This window comes from Scophthalmus maximus, chromosome 1 (assembly GCF_022379125.1).
Source record: "Scophthalmus maximus strain ysfricsl-2021 chromosome 1, ASM2237912v1, whole genome shotgun sequence".
NCBI classification, from domain to species: domain Eukaryota; kingdom Metazoa; phylum Chordata; class Actinopteri; order Pleuronectiformes; family Scophthalmidae; genus Scophthalmus; species Scophthalmus maximus.
The window spans coordinates 10,020,731-10,041,291 of record NC_061515.1 but is presented as its reverse complement, the minus strand read 5'-3'; the positions used below and the strand labels follow the sequence as shown (position 1 = coordinate 10,041,291).

The 20,561-nt window shown below is 42.5% G+C and overlaps 2 protein-coding genes across 9 annotated transcripts; one reads left to right on the top strand and one right to left on the bottom strand.

Moving 5' to 3' along the window:
• The first annotated feature begins 606 nt into the window (after positions 1-606).
• On the top strand, positions 607-12,940 carry si:dkey-262k9.2. Of its 7 annotated transcripts, XM_035627482.2 has the most exons (9): positions 1,922-2,062; positions 2,169-2,206; positions 5,981-6,044; positions 6,499-6,534; positions 7,512-7,544; positions 8,834-8,911; positions 9,065-9,133; positions 9,312-9,354; positions 10,620-12,940. In XM_035627482.2, the coding sequence occupies exons 3-9, from the start codon at positions 5,990-5,992 to the stop codon at positions 10,663-10,665; spliced, it is 360 nt and encodes a 119-aa protein (XP_035483375.1). In that variant the 5' UTR covers positions 1,922-2,062; positions 2,169-2,206; positions 5,981-5,989; the 3' UTR covers positions 10,666-12,940. The 7 variants fall into 7 exon arrangements, with proteins under 7 accessions (XP_035483366.1, XP_035483390.1, XP_035483375.1 ...); XM_035627473.2 differs by lacking the exons at positions 1,922-2,062; positions 2,169-2,206 and adding an exon at positions 607-753; XM_035627497.2 differs by lacking the exon at positions 2,169-2,206 and having other exon boundaries at positions 1,920-2,062.
• Positions 12,082-19,819, bottom strand: fxyd5 (FXYD domain containing ion transport regulator 5). Of its 2 annotated transcripts, XM_035627436.2 has the most exons (10): positions 19,663-19,818; positions 18,268-18,310; positions 16,355-16,453; positions 15,550-15,669; positions 15,394-15,444; positions 14,685-14,759; positions 14,277-14,306; positions 14,109-14,183; positions 13,960-14,005; positions 12,082-13,635 (listed from the first exon to the last, which is right to left on the bottom strand). In XM_035627436.2, the coding sequence occupies exons 1-10, from the start codon at positions 19,789-19,791 to the stop codon at positions 13,611-13,613; spliced, it is 693 nt and encodes a 230-aa protein (XP_035483329.1). In that variant the 5' UTR covers positions 19,792-19,818; the 3' UTR covers positions 12,082-13,610. The 2 variants fall into 2 exon arrangements, with proteins under 2 accessions (XP_035483329.1, XP_035483336.1); XM_035627443.2 differs by lacking the exon at positions 14,685-14,759 and having other exon boundaries at positions 19,663-19,819.
• Positions 19,820-20,561: the final 742 nt, after the last annotated feature.

Here is a 20,561-nt window from a genome sequence, read left to right as displayed (position 1 = left end):
CCCCAGGCGGACACATCATGGAGCAGGCTATGGTCACAGCCAGTCTGGGTGCAGAATGAGGCAAGGACTGAAACGGGCTTCACAGACATCACACTGAGGAGGTAGGGGGAGCGAGCACTGGCCGTTCCCACAGACAATGGCAGGTGTATTGTTTTTGACTGACTAGCAGAGAGGACAATGCGTCGCACAAAGCTGGTTTCCAGAACCTTAACAGTGACTGAGGTCCAAACACCAGTGGCGATGATTGTTACTTGATGGCTAACATTTGCTGCTGGGTCATTATGAGGGGGAAACATCATCAGAAACGTCCTGCCAGGACTGGCCGCACATATGCCTGCAGAAGACAAAAATAAAAATTCAGTCACATTTTTTTTATTCAAAACAAAACATTTGAATGTGCTTTCACAAAACACCTGCAGGACAAGTGCATATAAAGTAGACGGGTGGTAGTTGGGGATTTCATGATGAGTTAACACACTTGCACTAAATGGTAACATTTATTCACTGAACACTGGGTAGGTGTCCCAGTTAGCACAGAAAGTCTACTTGTGTGACAGAGATAAGACAAGAGGTATCAGGTTTCAACAAGCTCAGCAGCCAATGAAGAACATAGTTCCTGGTTCCTGACTGAGTACACCTGTATTAACGTGCACACTCACTCTGGCAGTTTCCATGATAACAAGGATCTCGGTGTGGGAGCTGCGAAATACCAGCAGTGTACAGAGACCATTCTGAACAACAGCTCATTTAAATGTAAGTTTACAATTCAGCCTATATTCATATGTAGTGTTTTACTTGCATAAAAAAGTTGCTTAATTTCTTACAGGTTGACCTATAACACTTCTATGGATTGCCATTGCAAATAGTTGTAAAAGTAAATATTAAACAAGAGGCTCATGTTTATTTAAGTCAATACAAAAGCAATGTAACAAGAGGGCAAACGTGTTGGTGCGGTGGTTCAGTTTCAGACATGAATATTTCTCAGGACACATTACGAACAATTCCTTGAACAGCGCCCAGACTAGTACCCTTTGTCGTTACCCAGGGCTGAGACGCAGCCGCACCTCATTCATCACTCAAAACTAGACAAATAGAACCGCTGAAGGTGGAGAGCGGAACTGTTGAGACTTGAGTGATGCAGGCGAAAAGACGAAGGAACTAATGCAAATGCGAGCGTGCTGCAAATACCCCAGAGAGCTGGGGAGGATGAAGGTGTCAGAGGAAAACGGACTGGAGCGATGACGGAGCCGACATGCAGAAAAACTAGTTGGGTTATGCACTAATGTTTATGCAAATCTCCGTAGTTTAATAACAGTCCGACGCCTAAAAACGACGGCGTGTGAACCGCGACACTCACCGAGGCACAAGTGGAGCAGCAGAACAAACCGCATCACTGCACTGGAAAAAAAACTTGTTATATATAAAAATGTTGATAACGTTCCCCTCACGACTATAGGCTTCATTTGCACGAGGGGAGAAGCTAATATTTCAACCGGATGGTTATCTAGCAACACATTGCCAGCCATGAGGGAGAGGAGGTCAATCAGCGCACCTGTGCTTGATTAATTAGTGCGGACGTCATCAGTAGTGGCCAGGTGATCTGCATTGTCACTAATTAACGACCATAATTTACAGCTTGTCATCTTATCATTTAACGGTTATTACTTCCTATTCCGTTCATCCGGTCCAGTTAAATCAAAATACTAATATATAAACAATAAAGCTGTTATATAAAAGTGATATAGAGCCATTTATGTTCCTGATATTCATTCATCCATTCATGCACTAAAGCAGCATCGTGAACATCTAACCAGTGTCTTAGCCGGATTGTTTTCAGGAAATTAAACTGCAGTTCTGAATAAACAGGAAGGTATTTCCCGCTGTTGCAAAAAAAAAACCAAAAAAAAAAACACACCCTGCAGTGACTGACAAACGTGGAGAGGCAGTTCGGCTCGAAATGAGGTGGCTGTGAATCCCCTTGTAGATGAGAGTGAAGTTGCTCTGAACTTGGCAGCAGCTCTTCCCGTTAACGACTCATCTGATCGATCGACGAACGTCTTTGGTGAGTGAGTGAGTCAAGTTGCAGAGACGAGGGAAGACTTTCTGTATTCGGTCTGTGAGAAAGACACAACAAGGATATTATTCTAAAACCTTTATTTCCTCAAAAGGCGTTTGGGAGAATTGCAACTGGCTTCCTCCTACATAGGTAGAGTATTGATTTATATATTGAATGTTATCTTGGGCTGTAATGTAATACAAAATAACCACCGTTGGATTTTTTTGTTGTTGTTGTTATTGTTGTATAATGAGCCACAGAATTCATCCTGCTGTGCAGCTTTTTCATTCCATTTCCCCCTATATATTTTTTCTCTCTATTTCTATGTCTTACCAACTTCACCCAACTGTATTAGAGTTATCCACAACTTTCTGAGCGTGTAACTTTAGAGCTGAAACTCACTATTTCAGCTCCAGACAACAGCAGGTCTGTTTGTTGAGGTGAGTCGGTATGACACCTTACATCCATTCAAATGTGCACACTTCTTCCTGAATGAAGCGAGTTACAGAAGGTGCTGTAAGTGACTTGGCACACTTTAGCACGCCTCATCACAGGAAGTGCATCACACAAGAAGTAGGGTGAGGGTTTTGCAGTGTGTCAAGTCAGTTTGTGCCCATTGTTCATGTGAACCAATGGGCACATTTTCTCTCAATATTCGTCTGCAATAAACAAACAGTGTTTTTTATGCTGTTGTTAATTAAGCTACTTGACCCAGGTAGTGTTGGGGGTGATGCAGGGGCATCACATCTTTGTCAAACCCTCCTGGCCTCCTGTCTTTGCTCAGTCTCTAACATTTTGTGTTTCTTGTTTGTTGAGGGAGTGATGAACCTGCGTGTCAGATAGCTCAGTGTGTCTGGGACAGCAGCTTTGTCTCCATCTGATAAAAAAAGTAAATCTGAGGTGTACGTGCCCACTGTGCTGTTCATCCCTAAATCTGGTTATTGCTGTTATGGTCACAGTAGAGGCTGAAAATACCAAACAATCAGGTGTTGCTACACATTGTGTGTGTGAGTGTGTTATATTGTTGAACGCAGAGAGAGGAGAGAGAGAGGAACACAAATACAGGATACCCAACACGGCTGTCAGACCCACTCATATCCTCTTAGTTGTTTTGCTATTGGCCCTTTTTTGGTCTTATGCTCAACAAGTCATCCACAATCCTTCTATAGTGGAAACAAGTACAGTAGCTTTCAGACTCATTATTTATCATTGGTGGATTACTGGCTGGCATGCATGGCACCAACTGAGGTATGATGAATTTGCTTTATTTTAGTTTTATTTTATCGTTAGTCACCTTGCTACTTTGTTCGTGGTCCAGTGGCAGAGAAACGTATGTTATGTTATTTAAAAAAATACATTTGCATCAACCTCGGTTAGATAAACAGCTACTTTATAGATGTCAGTGTTGTGTAAACATTTCAATGATAATATTTTCTCTCTTCATTGAAGCAGAGTAAGGTTAAGCTTTTATAAAATTGAATGGAAATGAATAGCAAACGATCTGAGTGCATTATTTGTCTCCTCCACACTCTGTCCTTGTGCTCATTATTTTGAGAGGAAGTCTGTTTCAGCTTTGTCACATCTTCAAAAGGTTATTTTTTGCTATCGTCTGTCATTTCTCTCGATTCCCCTGCATGTTTCTGTTTTTATGAATTCTATAGGCCACAGTAATTCTGATATCTTTACATGTTTGCCATTCCTATCGCTGGTGTCAAAGTCTCGTCAGGAGTGCACAGGGGTTGAGCAGATGTTTGTTATCTGTTCGAGATGATAAGAAAGAGGTCGTCTGTGTCTCTGCATGCAGGTCTGTTTATGTACATGGAGTAAATCTCTGTTTGTGTGTGTGTTTTGTTGATATAGATTGTATTGGGTGGGTTGGAAGGAGTGGAAAGTGTTCATCACTCAAATTTAAACTTGGTAAACAAGATTTAGGTGTTCTGTGGGCTGACCTGACCAGACAGGTTCAGGGTTAATCCTGTCAGTGGAGAAAATGGGACAAAAACAAGACTCATCCACCCTCCAGCAGCAGTACAGTATATGCCTTTCTTGCAGCACTGCACTACAGATTTATGATTTGTAGGTTTCGAAATTTACTATCCAGGATCTTTGCATCTCCAGCCAGAAAGCAACTGGTATGTGTCTAGCTGGCACTGGTGTTTAAGGAGCAAATTCAATTGGTATTCAAATGTACAAGAATATATTACCCAATCTGAAAAAAGAATACAGGCGTCAGGAGCCATTTTAATGTGGAAGCAGTGGACTAGGTTGATAAATATTTCCAAATTGGATCAGCTTATTATTTCACCCAAAGTGACTCTGAAAAGCAAATTGGATACAGGAGGGGATTTTATTTGCAGCTTCTTAGGTTATTTGTGTTTGGAGATTTACTGCAGCTATTCAGGAGGCCAGAACAGCCCACACTCCCTCTTCAATCAGCCACAGTTGTGTGATTAACATCTTTTTTCCCCCCCAATATAGTCAACCCAAAATAGTTCTTGATGTTGTTCTGCTAATTTAGCATGAAGATAATCTTGTTGTGGACTGGGCCGCGCAAGCCTCACAGGGTGGACATTTGTCTCGCATTAACTACATCAACATCAACAACCATGGCAGCATTTATGGATATGATTAGAGTTTATGGACAGATTCCCGATGCTGCTCTCTTTCATACAACTGCCAAATACCTTTTTTAAAGAATTAATTGATGCTGAGGATCTCCATTCTTAATGCTCAAGCCTCTTTATTTTTTCATTTCCATCCTCTAAATATGGTAATTGGAATCTCACAGTGCAGTGAATATAATCCACCTCCTTAAATTGTATTAATAAGTAGGACACCGTGTGTTGGCCAGTGCAGTGTGGGGGTTTGGACGTTTTCTGCTTGGCCTGAGCCCTTTCTGATAACCTGCACCTTAACAGTGTGGGTCACTTCAGTTCTTTTCACAGCCATTAACTGTGGAGGAAACAAGCACACAATGGGCATGGCTAACAATGAAGATACGCCTACAGTATAACATTTGGCACAAAGGTCAATTGCAGAGTTCCCTCTGTGTTGTGTGCACTATCAAACACTGCATGAATGACTATTGGTCCCTGATCCGGGCCAACCTCAGTGGCTAAATCTGACCAATGAGGCATCATCCGGGACCTCGTCCAGAAGAGAGGTCATTCCCATGTTTCCCATTTAAAAATATCAACATTCATATTGTGTTGGAGACAGCTGGTGCTTTGTTTGGCAGACGAGGAACATCTGCGTTTCACATCGTGACTGGGAGCGGAGGTAGGGATTGGTTTGGGCCATGTGCCACAAGGAAGTTGGGACATTTTTACTTAAGAACAACAATACACGTGTGTATCATATTGTTTCTCTAATAAGATGCAGTTGGCAGATGCGTATGTGTTAAAGTTATATTGAGATTTTTCTTTCCCAATAAGTATGACAACAACATTGCTTAGCAGGATACATAAAAAAAAATCATACCAGTGGAAATCATTGGACACCTTTTTTTTTTTTGGGAAAACACCTGACATGGCACCTGTGCTTTGGATAGGGAGGGAGAAATGTTGAATAGACACTTTCCAGCCAACGGTGACAGAAATCTCAACACTTTTCTGCTGAGCACTATGGGAAACAAGGTTGTCATTCTCTGACCCTCTTCTTGCCCACACCCACCTCAGATCACAGACTAGATTTGCATACGTACTGCTAAGTGAGTTAAAACAGTACAGGGACTGGTTGGCTTGGAGTTTGTGGTTTTCCAATGACTAGCAGGGTTATTCTAAGACAGGCCCGAATAATAGACAGCGTTTGTGCTTTCCGTCATACTCCATCTCTAAACCAAAACACTAAGATTTCATAGACATCAATGCCTCTGAATATTAATAGCAGGTATTTTTAACTTGGTTTCCCCCCCCCCATGCACAGCATTTGAAGATGATGCGATTGCTGTTCCTGTGTCTGCTGCTGCTGCTGCTGCCAGCCGCTACTGGTATGTTCTCATCTCTGTGACGCTTTCAGGTGATAAACATCTAATCAGGGTCTGAGCGTCCCTGCGCTGGCATGTTTTTCTCACCTACCTGTGTACGAGCACCATCTGTGCTGTGTGCAACAGGATTAATGTTTGCACCCACTTTTGGATTTCACAGCCATCTAAAAGAGAAGGTGCTACAGTGGAAGAGAAGACAGTGTTGGCATACCTAAGAATAAAATGAAAGGATGCACAGTGAAATTAGCAGGAATATTCCCATTGCTTTACTTTCTTGGTGTAACTCAGACCAGAAAAGAGTAGCAAATAGCCTTCACCAATATACTAAATTTAAGTATGCCATTAAACTTATTGTAACTCAAAGATTGTATCTGTACATTTATTCTTGGGCAGAATTGTAATATATATTCATCTTTGAAAACTGTATTGTAAGAGTATCTGTTTATCTTTTTTGCAGCTGCTTCAGAAGAGCGAGAAGGATCGGCTGATGATGGTATGTAATTCATAATTCATCTTTTGTGTAGCATAAAGAAAGCAGAACCGCGTTATGAAGCCTTTTACTCTGCTTGGCACAGGTGTCATGTTGCTATACACCCAAGGCTATCAACAAGGGAATGTAACTGGTTCCTGCTTGAAGTCAATCTGGGGCTCAAAAATTTCACTTGTATAACCTAATTTTATTTAAGTCAACCGAGAGATCACATCCACATGCACCAAAAAAAGAAAATACTTTGCTAATTTTATTCTTTTCAAAGAAACAGTTTCACTTTAATTTTCATTCTCAGTTCTTTTGCTTGTCCCTACATGTTTCTTGTACTAATAATGTCAGTTTTGTGATTTTGTCAGTGTTTTATCTTACGGGTGAGCTTAGTGGATTCTTCAGGCCATGTATGAAGTATAACTACCACATGTCAACGGTCACACCGGATATGTTTGTTGACATGACCAAGTGCGTTTCATGTCAAATAGAAAACGTTATGTACAGCAGCCTGTTGGACAAAGGGAAAAAAACTTTCCTATGAGTCAAAGCTGAAACATATTCATTTGAATCTAGTCTACAGCAGCAGCTGCATGATTTTGTGTGACACATTTGTAGCTCTCCCATTTCTTTCTTAATGCTTTCCCTTCCTCATTGGGAGTTTTGTGGTTTACTCACAGTTTTGGTCACTGTACACTTGGTGTAAACGTAGGTGTAATTTCTTGTTTTCAGATAGTTTAGATTCCTGTTTATGATCTTGGTTTCTTGGTGCAGTATTGATTCTTCCTTATAGTTCTTTTTTTTTTTTTTTTTTTTTTTTGCTTGCAGACCTTTTGGCCCTAAACTGACTCCATAAAACCCTCAATCAATAATGTTGCTAAAAGATAAAATGTGTTGTCTGTACGCTAACTGTTACACATGAGAAGAAGTCTTACACTATACTAATGTACTTCAACTTTAAGCAGCTTGTTTTTCCTTCTTTTTCTTTACAGATATGGATGACGAGGACTTTACTGAGACAAATGGTGAGTTTCTTATTTTAGTTCACAAGAATGGATAGGAAGGTGGTGAGTTTTACTATCCTTCTGCGCCACACCCACAAACACCATGATGGCAGCTGTCCAGAGGAGAGTGTGTGTGAGGTTATGACCTCTGTTATTTTTGTCAGTAAGTCAGCATTATGTATAGGGTGTTCTAGTCCAGTGAGGTGTGTGAAGGGCCGTGGCCCCTGTTGGCTCTCGCTCCTCTCCAACCATTAAAACATGAATGGAATCAATTAGCTCCCTGGAGGGGCCCTGTGGGTTCTGCCGAAGGCCAATGAACACGTCACCATCTCCACCATCCTGCTGGTCAGCTAATCAACATTGGCATTCTCATTCTCTGTCCGCCCTTCTCTCTGTCACTCCTCATCTTCACTTGCTTGACATTTGATAGAATTACAGATCTGTTTAGGTAGCAGCCTGACGGTTTTCGGAGAAGCAGTCTTTTTGCAAAAAGCCGTGATTCCTCTGAAGCTACGGGCCTCTCCCCCTCTGTCGAAACAAGCACATGCACATTAGTTAAACTTAATGCACATTCACATTAAGTTAATTCCCCATGTTTGTAATTTTATTTAAATTAAAATATATTATTATTTAGTCATTACTAACCCAAACAAGACACGAATCAAAATGATTACCGGCAAGATTTAAAATAAATAATCCAACATTTTGGCAAACATGCCTATTTACTTTCTTGCTGCGGGTTAGATGAACAAATTAATACCACTCTCTTGTCTGTATGGTAAACTTGAAGATACAGCCAGAAGTCAGTCAGAGCTTAGCTGAGAACAAAGACTGGAAAATGGGTCACATTTTAAGTGGCTCGGTCCAAAAGTACCAAAATCCACCTACCAGCACCTCTAAAGCTCACTAATTACAATGTACAAAAAGGTTTTTTACTGTGGTTTGTGTACCAGACTGTTCTTTTCCAGGCAACCAAACAAGTGTGTTGGTTGGTGGCCCTTGTTACCTTTGGACAGAGCCAGGATAGCTGTCACCCTTTCAGTTTTTCTATGCTAAAGTCAGTTACGCTGCTGGTTGAAGTTTCATATAAAAGTACTGCATGAAGTGTAATGTAGGGGGTTGAAATATGTACTGTAAATTATGGAAGCAAATAAGAGACATAAGTCTTTGAACTTTAACAGCCACTGAATACTTATTTCAATATTAAGTATTCAGTGGCTGTTAAATTTCAAAGACTTATGTCTCTTATTTGCTTCCATAGTAAATTGGCATAACTTGAGTAAACTGTAAACTCGCTGTTCTCGTTGCAGGGTTTGCAGATGTTTCCAACAAAATTTCTCACGGTTCTACAGTTGTAGATAAAACTACAGGTGAAGAAGAAAAGTCAGGTTGGACAATAGTTTTATAAATATTGACATTGTTCAGCAAATGTATTTAAATAAACTTAACCCACCTATTACTGTGTGTTCAATAACTTATAAGTATAAGTAACTATGTTATAAGTGTTGTTATAAGTAACTATTTACGTTGTTTTTTTCCAGATCATCTTACCCTGATTATCATCATTGCAGCTGTGGCTTTGTTGACTCTTTCAGTCGCAGCGATAGTCAGTAAGTACTAATGTGAATAAATGGTTGTTTGATCCACACTGTCGACCAATGTGCTGTCGACCTTCAGCGATTGGTCAGAATCGCTTTAGTTCCTGTGTGTAAACCTGTTAATACCGAGGCAAATAGGAACCTTTTTCTCGTGTAGCCATGACTTTTTTCCATTTTTTCCCCCTTGCAGCCATAATGTTGGTGAGACGCCGCATGCACAGTCGGCAGCAAGGGTAAGGTCAAATGTCTTCACTTTCAGATTTGATATTTGACTCTAAATTTATCTTATTTTTGTCATTCTTTTAGTTGTGTTTGAAGTATGCTGTCTTATTATAAGAATTACTAAATAGTACTTCATTTTCACCATCGACAAGAAGCACACATCTTTCTTTGTACAGCTTACGCACAAATTTCATCTGTCTGACTAAGACATGCATGTTCCAGTTGACACTAAGTCAGCCTGCAGGTGACAGAACCAGTCTGATGGGTAACAGCCGTTCTGCTACCCTGCACATGTTCCCTACACGTCAGCACCAAAACCAGAAAAAACAACAACAAAAAAATTGAAAACGCAACCAGCATCCACCCATCTGAGTCCGTCCAGACTTGTACATCGATTAGTAATGAAGCCTGAGGCCCTACACCACCACTACTGAACATTCCCCACCTCTAGCCCTTTCTGTCTTAGACATCAAACAATGGCCGTAAGACAGTGCCACTGGCTCCGTATGACCAAATGAGACAGGACCTAACTTGTTCCAAAGCTTACCTCATGAACCTTAGTCAAGCCTGAGGAGATGACTCCACTCGGGAATAAAACAACCTGTAAACATGATCTTGGCGTCATGACAACAATCTGCCAACAGCAATCAGACGGCAGAACAGCCTAAACCAGTTCTACAGAGAGACGTTTTCTCCTCGTCTCGCACTTTGCCTCTCTTCAACTCTTGTCTAACCACAATTAGCCAAGGTTTGTGCAGAGTAATCAGTGCTGTTTTGTTCTGGCATGCAGTAATACATAACCTGCAGGTTGGGTCAGAGAGGTCACGCAGTTCAAATTGGTGTCCAGAAATTGTCGAGCAGCAGGGGAGCTGCCATAGAGGAGCAGACACCCAAGACAAGCTGCAAGGGTTAAATTCCTCCGCAGGGTAACTGGCTGTCTCCCAGGGCTGCAGTCAGCTCTGGCAGTGTTTGGTGCTGACTGATCGCTCTGCTGAAAAGAGGCTTAATCACACAGCAACCCCTGGCTTGTTGGATCAACAGTGCCTTTCCAGGTTTATAAGTCCCACCTGGGGATGAGGTGTACTTCGAGGTGATGCAGTCAATGTGCACCTGTCAGGAGCCCTGCAGCATGAGGCAGGCGTGTCGTTTCCTGAATCCTGACGCACTGCTATGCTCCGCGTGTCCTTTATCTTTGTGCTAACAAACCGAAAACAAGCTTAAAAATATCTCAAAATGGCATCCTTTTGTTTTTTCCCCCCCTTCTCTCCATCTTCAGGGTCTACGCCGTGCCGGCAGAGCAGGACCACAAACGGGCCGTCTAGTTCCTTGTGGAGCTGCAGTTCTTAAACACACAGGCAAGAGAGGAGCGATGAACTGGGCTATGTCATCTCCTCCTCTTTGACTCAGGACAGTTAGACACCTTTGCACAACAGCCTGCTTCTCACCTTTCAGTTCATTGCTTGCTCCTACACAACCTCCTATCAATACATATGCAATATTTCTCACCTGTTGTATACTTTTGTCTTTGTCCCTGCCATTTGTGCTCCACATACACACACTTTAGCCTGGGACATTTGGAACACATTCAAACCTTCTAATTGGATTCTATTTGAGGAATCCAAATCAAAGCCAGTAGAAATGGCTTAAAGCTTCTTTTGTTAAAAGGGATAATTTAGCACAGCCAGAGCTCTCCCTTTTTTTTTTATTACCTGAAACAAGAAATTATTCCCACCAGCTATGCAGTGAAACTGTGTTTGCATTTGATTCGGTGCATGTGGAAGAGACCTGCCGGTGTGAAATAGTGGTTGAGTGAGACAAACCGTGCTAATCCACTCTAAGCCAGCCCAGTGCTCACTTCATTCTCCTGTTCACTTGTCTGACATCTTCTGTTCCCGGCCCATTAGAAATGACAAGAGGAAGTGCACTGGGAAGATTAAAAACCCGTTCCTCCGTCTTCTCAACCTCAGTGAAAAAGAAACAAGTGGAAATAGCCAATGTGTACACATTATTGCAAGGCAGCAAATTAATCGACTGCCATTAATTAATTTTCTTTTCTTTTCCACCTCTGTTTTTGGTTCTGAAAAGTATGTCACTTCACTCTTGCTGATTTTAAATAGCTCTGTGAACATTGTAGAGAGTTAGATTATCGCCTCACACACTGGTGGAGAGAAGCCTGCTGTGAGGGAGGGATAACATCTTGCGAAACACACACAGTGTTGGGGATGATTGGGTAAATATACCAACAATGCCTTTGTTTCAATCCTTCAAAGAATGATGGCTTCTCTGTTTTCATTTAAAATGAAAATCGATCAGGCCCCGGGAATGAAAGCTTTCCATCAGAGAATCCAAGGGACTGATTTGCTCTTATACAGAGAGGGGGAACTTACTCCGTCTAAAGGCGAGAGTGACACACCCCTGTTCAACATGTTTCATGAGGACAATTACTACGGAGTCAGCAGCATTGGGAATTGCTTCATTGGCTCAAATCCAGCTAGAGAGAGCAAAAACAATTAAGTGGTTACGTCACACTGAAGTGAATCAAACACGATCCAGCCCAGTTTATTCTAAGCAGATTGGCAGATGTGATTACTGTTGGTGCATTTGTTGTACCGTTCATATTTGAGCACTGTGTGTACAATATGTTACTTCTCAAAAGCATAGCCTTCCCCAATAAGCTTTAAAACAGGGGCCAGCATTTCAAAGGCAGGACAATTGGACAAAAAAAAAAAAGTAAGATAAAACATTTCAGTTTTTTATGTTTGTATAGTCATTAATCATATTTCTGTCAGACCAAAGCAACACAGTGTAGCAACATCTGAATGCACGAAAGCCTTCTTTTTGTAGAAATCCAGAAAATTAAAAAAAAAATACAGTATTTGGTCCGCAATCTTTTTATTTTCTTGTAACGCCTCTCTGCTGTGACACTTCTCATGTAAATCTACTGTAACATACTGTATGTAGTTGAGCTTTTTTTCTATCTCAGCGTGATGTACGTGGATTCATTTAAAAAAAATCTGATTCTATTTCTGTCAGTGCTCAAAAAATTGTATGACCATATGTTAAGTATTCTAGCTTTTAATATAATATATTCTATGTATTTTCAGATTTACTGATCTATGCATTTGCATAAGGTCCCTTGATGGAAAATATATTTGACTAAATTGTCTTTTAATGTTGAGTTAAAGGGGCAGTGTCTTCTCTTCACTGTTCATTCATAAGTTCTGTGTATAAAAGTTGGGGGCGGCAGTCAGTTATTGGCCCATAACTCTTATGTTAATTTTTTGTAATATTTAGTGCAGCCAAAAAAAAAAATTTAAATCTGGACGTAATGTTAAGTACGTATGTCTATATGCAGATCAACCCATATGTATTATTTGTGTCAAGGACATTCATAGTAGCTTTTCATCATATAATAATTTACAAAGTTTGTGATAAACAAGATCAATGAACTGACTCCATTTGCAAAGCTGAAGTAGCCTCGATTTTGTTCTGGTAGCAATTTAAGACAGCGATTGCGATATTATGTAGCTATACTGAACTTTGCATTGTGTTTATTTTTAGCATTAAACCCCGTTAATAAATTTGCTTGGTTTCCTCCCGGTTTGTTGTTTCCATCATTTTGATGCCATGTGGATGCAACGATAATGCGCCAGTGGATCTTGTTTAATCTAGGGCTTAATTCACTTACAAGCATAGAGCCACTAAGAGGATTTGACACCGCTTACTCAACATCACGTTTTTCGTTCAGATTGAAATTGCAGGGTATGAGGGGAGAAGAAGTGACCCAGCTTCATTTTTAGATCCCGGCAGAACACAAGTGTTGTGCAACATCGTCAAATATGGGACGCCATGGGGTTATTCTGCATAACCTTTAATAATAACCCCGGCTGTGGAGGCACCGATGCTGATGGCTGTTTGTATCAGCGACCTCTATAAGATAGAAAGGTCATGAAACTCCAGCTTTCATCGTCGCTGAAGGTGTGAGTACAATAACGAATAATCTTTTCATTATTTGTCAAGACAAATAATCACTTTACTTTTTTGGTGTACTTTTGCAAAGTGAAGAAAAAAAGGGACAGAAATGAAGCTGTTGATGGTCCCACTGTTTCACGTGTCTGCATGGTTCGAGTCCACATGCACACACACGTTGCTAGGTATTGGTTGGAGTGTTTTCCTGCTGATGGACTCCTGACCAGCTTATTGCCGCTCTGTCCTCATGTCACTGTATGCGTGCTCTCTCTCTCTCTCTCTCTCTCTCTCTTTCTCTTCATCCTTGGACCACATGATATGACCTGGAATCAAACAATACAGCGCAGTAAGCCACAAGCAATGAGCCGTGCAGTTGTTACATCTGTTTTTCTTTACGGTCTTGCCCAACAAATAGCTCACAATATTTCTGATCAATTAATCATGACAGAGGCTTTTGGACAGCATTCTGTTGAGCTACTGTATGTCTGGTGTGACTGATTGTTTGCCATGTATCATCCAGTAGCCTGTGATATGAATGACTTAACTCGCACCCTGCAGCGTGATGTACTGTAAGCACGGCTACCCCTCGTGCACAATGGACTGGATTTCTTTCAGTGTCATATAACATAAAGGCTTTAAATGCTTACTTTGATGACCTCTTGTGAAACTTGGGCAGCCGGCAGACCTTGCCACCTACGGTCAGAGGAAAGCATGAGGGTGAGAAGGGCAGTTGAATGTCATTGTACTTGTTTACAAGTGACAAAACACGAAACACAGCTTTCAGTGACATACTTACAGCTAATGACCATTATGCCCATGATGAAGAGTATTGCTGCAATGGACAGTCCAGCAAACCGCAGGGACTGATAATCTGGACACATGACATACAAATGAAACACTGACGCAACAGGTAATAGGAGAAAAAAACGGGCAAAAAAACCCACAGTCAAGTCGAGCTTCTTACCATAGGTGAAATCTTGATCACACTTCGTATCTATAAGAAGCAAAAGTAGAAAAGTATGAACTCAAGTTTCACTGTTGAACACAAGAAAAAAAGAGAGCGGGGAACAACAGTCAGAGACGGCAGATCTACCGGCCCCGTTGACATGCTGTTGATGCCGTATCAAAACCGGTAAGCCGGCACAGCACGAGGACACAAACGTCTTATCTCCTCTTGCGTAGGGTACAATCGAGCATTAATCTGCTGGCAAGAGAGGAAGTGCGGTGCTCTGTTCTACCACTCTGCCAGGGGTTTTGTTTGGAAGACAGGGAATTGTGATACTGTCAGTCTGTCCTGAGATAACAATAAAACCGCAATGCCTGTGGCATTAAAGGTAACTATATGGAGCAGGAAATAAATCTTTTTTGTTACCGCAGGCAACTGCTTGATGGGTCTCATTTTTGGTGGTTCTCTCCGTCACGGATCGGAAGGATGTCACTTTGGAGGCTGAATAGGAGAGACAATGAAATCATTAGATTCCGTGACTTTGAAAAAAACATGTTTTAATTTTTTGGCTCCTTTCCAGTGTTTGTTCAATATTTATAAGTCTAAAATTCATTACGCATAGATTTATGAGGCAAAAGCCTGATTCCATATGTTGGAGCAAATTTTTTCTGGGACATATCGACTTCTTATCTTTGCCTAGGAGTCCATACATAATTACCTCCTGTTAAATTCCAGCTACATTTCCTACGTTTGACGCCATTTTTAATTGAATCTCTGAAAATTCCAGTGTGACGACTCTCAGAGAAGATTTAGGCTGAGACTTTTTTAAGGCATATCGGTGCTCTGCATGTCCCTCTCTGTCTAGTCCTCTCGCTTCCCCCGGGTGCTGTAGAACGCGGCAGAAAGACTCTCTATCTCAACGAGCACAGGGAGTTTAACATTTTCTAATTACCTCATAATTAGTTTTAAAGCTTTCTGCATGCTTGATGGGAAGCCTTCCTGTAAGCCTTTGCTATTGGTGTGAGGGGATGTTAATAAAGTCTGCTGGAGTGCTCACAGTCTCTCTTCCAGCCAAACTCAATGGCTCCACCAACTGGGTGTTGGAACAAGGGAGGGAGCGGGTGAGGATCGTTACCTGGAGTGGATGTCACCTCTGTGTGTGGCATTGTTGTTTTGTTTTTGGGAGCTAAAGGAATAGAAGCAGAAGAAGAAGAAGAAAAAAACACCATCAGGTTAAAGGAAGGTTATTGACGTCAGGTAAAGTTCAAAGTATAGGCACTTTGGACTATACCTGATGTGGTGATGGTGAGTTTCACTGGGTTGCTGGTGCTGATGCGCCGGTCTGTGGTCTGCTCGGCAGGGGAAGTTCCCGGGGAGGAGTCGACGTCTTGTCTGCTTCCGTCTCTTCTTCCTGTTCCACCAAACCAACTGAATGAATTAACCAGACAGAAAGACAGACAGACAGACAGACAGGCAGGCAGGCAGACAGGCAGGCAGGCAGACAGGCAGGCAGGCAGACAGACAGACAGACAGGCTGGCAGACGGACGGGCGGGCGGGCGGACAGAAAGACACAGACAGACAGACAGGCAGGCAGACAGGCAGACAGGCAGGCAGGCAGGCAGACAGACAGACAGACAGGCAGGCAGACAGGCAGACAGGCAGGCAGGCAGGCAGACAGACAGACAGACAGGCAGGCGGGCGGGCGGGCGGGCGGGCAGAGAGACGGGCAGACAGACAGACAGATAGATAGATAGAGAGAGAGAGACAGATAGACAGACAGACAGACAGACAGACAGACAGACAGACAGACAGACAGATAGATAGATAGATAGATAGATAGAGAGATAGAGAGATAGATAGATAGATAGATAGATAGATAGAGAGATAGATAGAGAGAGAGACAGATAGACAGACAGACAGACAGACAGACAGACAGACAGATAGATAGATAGATAGATAGAGAGATAGATAGATAGATAGATAGATAGATAGAGAGATAGATAGAGAGAGAGACAGATAGTTAGATAGATAGAGAGAGACAGACAGACAGACAGACAGATAGATAGAGAGATAGAGAGATAGATAGATTAGTTACCAGTGGGACTCAGAGCAGTGGGTGATGTTTTCAAGTTTTCCACATAGCCGCTCACGGACTCCATTTGATCTGGGGTTGTGGGAGCATGAGCCCTCGACACTGCGGGGTGGGGGAAAAAAAGACACGATTTAATCACCCCCCCAAAAAAAGACAGAGTCAGACGAAACCTCGTAGCTACGAGGCCCCAAGACTGTACACTTCACAGGAAGAACAACGAGCAGTGTTGTTCATCTTCGCTTTATATTTTCCAAACAATGCTGTGATGTATTCCTGGCAGAGGCCAGACTCGAGAATGTGCCTGACCACGCAGAGGAGTGGGGCCCGCAGATGCACTGAGAGCAGGCCAGTGAGTGGGGCAGTGCGGCACAAAGTCACAAAGACGTGGCTCGTACAGAAAAAAACAAAACAACCTCTGGCTACAACAGAGCTGGCTTGTTGTGTGAGACGACAGCACAGTGAGGCTGTTGTCTGTTTACTCACTCAGCACCTTCAAGTCAGCGCTGCAGCTCTTCAGAACCTCTACTTTCTCGGGCTAATGCTGTGATTCCCACTACTTTAATGAACCCATGGGAGAGGGCTTCACCGAGGGAGTACTATTGTTTTTTGCCGACTTTTTGTTTGTGTTTATTAAACGTCTTTATTAAAATCACATGTTTATATCCTATAGCATTATGTTCCACATTGTGACGTGTGTTCAATTCTGGTATAAACTACAATATCATAACACTCAGTCATACCGAGTCACTTGAAAGTGAAATATTTGTGACACGTCTGTAGCCTATGCAGATTTAAAGGGAACCTCCACCTATTTCACCTATTTTTTAGATAATTTTTCTCGTGAGAAAAAGCATAACTCAGCCTGTAAGAAGTGTCATCATGTGTCCTGTGGCTCCGGAAGAGCTCGGTCAAGTCTAAAGTTCCCCAACTTTATGGAGGTGATGGAATCAATCACAAAACCCCTTCACAGGTTTGAATTTCCAAGTTGCAGCTTTAAGTGGCACAATCAGACTTTTGAAATAAAGAGATTGCGATCGGTTCAACTCAAAAGCAATAAAGCACACTTTCAATGGACAAAGGTGAACACAACTCGGTCTGGTTTGGAAGGTTTCTGTCTTCATGACCCTCCTGTTTCTACAGGAACTTCCCAAAGAAAATGTGTTTTTCTGCCCTGTGGCCTCAGGGGGCAGTATAGAGGCCATTACCATGAAGGGCACCATAATAACATGCCACGGCAGAACAAGCAAGACTTATACTTTAACTGTCTTGCTTCCCCGCACTGTTACGGCGTAGTGCACAGCCTCCTGAGCTTTTCTAGTATTGTCTCATCTACTGTGATGCAGTTCATTCTTCTTATTTAGTAGCACATCAGTATCACAGATGAAACCATCGGTTTCTCTGAAGGACAACTAGGCGGCAATGTCTGGAAAACCCCTCGCTCTGTTTGAACACTTTTTTTTTAGAATCCTTAAAGTCTCCCCGAACACCTGGATGAATAAATCTTTTTGTCCACATTATATTAACAAAGATTTTTAATTCTCATCCCAAATTCAGCCCCGTTTCCCATCCTGGTAACTGGCGGGCTGCCATGTTTTCTGAATGATGAAACAGATTTTAAATTAAGACAGAATCTTTGGAGATTCTGAATAAACTGTAAAAAAAAAAAATATTAAAGCTGTTTTTCCAAGATCAACCATGTGTTTTAAAGAAGGCCATGGTTACTTCTGTGACCCAAATTGATGCTCTTATTACCTCCGCCAAGGAGGTTATGCGACTGATTTTGTTTGTCTATTGAAAGGACAGATTTGACGGAAAAAAAGGAAGGATTCTTCACCACTGCGAGATGGGGCAACACTGCTCAGCCTTGACGGCGGTCATTCGATTTCTCAGAGAGCCAGTTCAGTTTGTCAACTCACCTTTACACATGACAACCAGGAAGGTCAGGGAAGCCAAATAAATCTGAAAGAAAAACACACAATGTGGAGAAGGAGATGAAATGCTGACGTAGAAAGAGTAAAGGCAGGCCGCATCTCAGCTGACAACTTTTGCAGTTTTAACACAACCTAAGATCGTAATGACCTAAGACCTACAAAGAAATCCAGAGCCCCTCAGACTTTACAGGTGACTCCATGAATGAGGACAGATCACACAAATGCAGCCACGCTGCTGCATCTGCTGCAGAAGATTTGAGCAGATCTAACATCCAGCCAAAATGTCTCCTCCTTAGGTTTCACAAAGATGTCTCTGTAGCCACTGTGATAGTTTTGTAATTATTTACCCAGGGCACGAGTACGAGGCAAACATATACTTACAACTCTGGAACATTTTGTACAAATCCACCACACAGGAAGATGTACTCATTGAGGTTAGCACCACGTGGTCACTTCTCCTTCCTCCTCAAGCACCCACACGCTCAGCGTGACAGAAAACCGATGCTCAGTCACTTTGCATGTCAAACCTTATAAGATGCACATATCGCAACTGTAGTTCTTTTTCTTCTTCTTCCATTTGTCAAAACATTGAATTGTGATTGAAGATGCACGCTGTGCGTGCTATTCCTCCCACACGAGTCTGTCTTGAACTTTGTGTCGCCATTGATCAAACCTCGTTCCGCCTTTTTTTTCTTTCTTTTTTAAGTCTGCTACTGTCACCAATTAAAAATGGCAGTGGAGGATGAGTCAAAACAATTATTTTCAACATAATGGAAATCCTGCACCGGTGAGCACTGAGCAGCATCTCCCCCTCCCAAAAAAACACAGTCGAAAACATACTTCTTCCTCCCCCTCACAACACACTGACCCTAGCTTGAAACAATAACGAAAAAAAAGAAACAGGCACACACTGTATGATTTTTCTTTCTGCAATGCAAATAACAACAACTGCCAAGCAGGTACAGCGACGGCAGGTGGGGTAACAGATGGAAGTCTAGGCCAGTGGCTTGTTTAAATCCGCCCCTAGCAGAAGATGAATCGATCTTTGACCTATCCTGGTGGCAGCTCGTCCTCCAGGCTCGGAGCGGTGTGACAGGTGAGTGTCTGTGGCCGTCATGAGCTGTGACAGCTCAGATTAGCAGGGTCTTGCCAATCTACATTTAACTCCAGAGCATATGTCAAGACGAGGCCTGCTTCCCCCCCGGGCCGTGCAGGCGTCTCTCCGCTTCCCCTGGCCTGACCCGCCTGCCCGTTTGTCACATCCAGTGCTCTCAATCACTCCCTCTCTCTGTGTCTGTTCATCCGTTCGTCTGTCGTCCTCCATCAATCTCCCCTCGGCCCTCTGATATTTAGTCATCCATTCAGGCCCACTGTGCTCACCTTAGTATCCATCCTGTGAGCTGCTGCAGTCCAGAGATGAATCCGCAGCCTCCTCGTCCACAATACTTCTCTCTCTGAATGTGACTTCTGAAAGGCTGATGGGGGCGACTGCTCACCAACCACACCCATGCATTTCACATCATCACCACTTCCTCATCCAATTGTCTGATCTCTCGTTCACTCTTTTTCCGCTCACCCACTCTTTCTCATGACATGGCCTCCTCCTCTCTCTTCAGTTTTTTCAATCTCGCTCCCTCTGCAATGATCTGTGTGCAGCTGTCTCTCAGCAGCGATCGCTCGTCTTCCGTCTTCATTTCTGTGTTTATTACAGTGTCCTCTCTCTGGTTTAGTGCCTGTCTGTCATCCTGTCTGGTTGACTGTCTGTGTCCATGTTTATCTTTCCTATCCACGGATCCATCTGCCATCTGTGTCCACGTTGCTTGTCTCAGTGTCTGAAACCCCAGACACATATAACCCCAAAAGTGCAGTTCATCAGCAACCTAACCGACCTGTTCAATCCGTGCTATTAGTTTTTTTTTCCCACTTACTGCTTCAAGGCTGCAGGATTAGTGTGTGTGATTGAGAAACAACAGCATTAGCACACTGAGAAGCACAAACCTACACTGTTACAGCACACAGAGCCTGCGATTCATCCACACTGGCGGAGGTCATTCTTTGTCCAGAGGGCCGGTGGGGGGGGGGGGGGGGGGGGGTTTCAGCTTGTCCTCACGTCATATGAAGAAAATGTTTCTTTTTTTTTGAATAAGCATCTTCAATAGTTTGTCCCCTGAAACTCTTTACTGAAATCATTATTCATGAGGTTTTCAGACACAAAATATGAGCTAAGCTTGGACTCATTTAAAGCAGATTTCTGGAACATAACAGATTTATCTTTATGC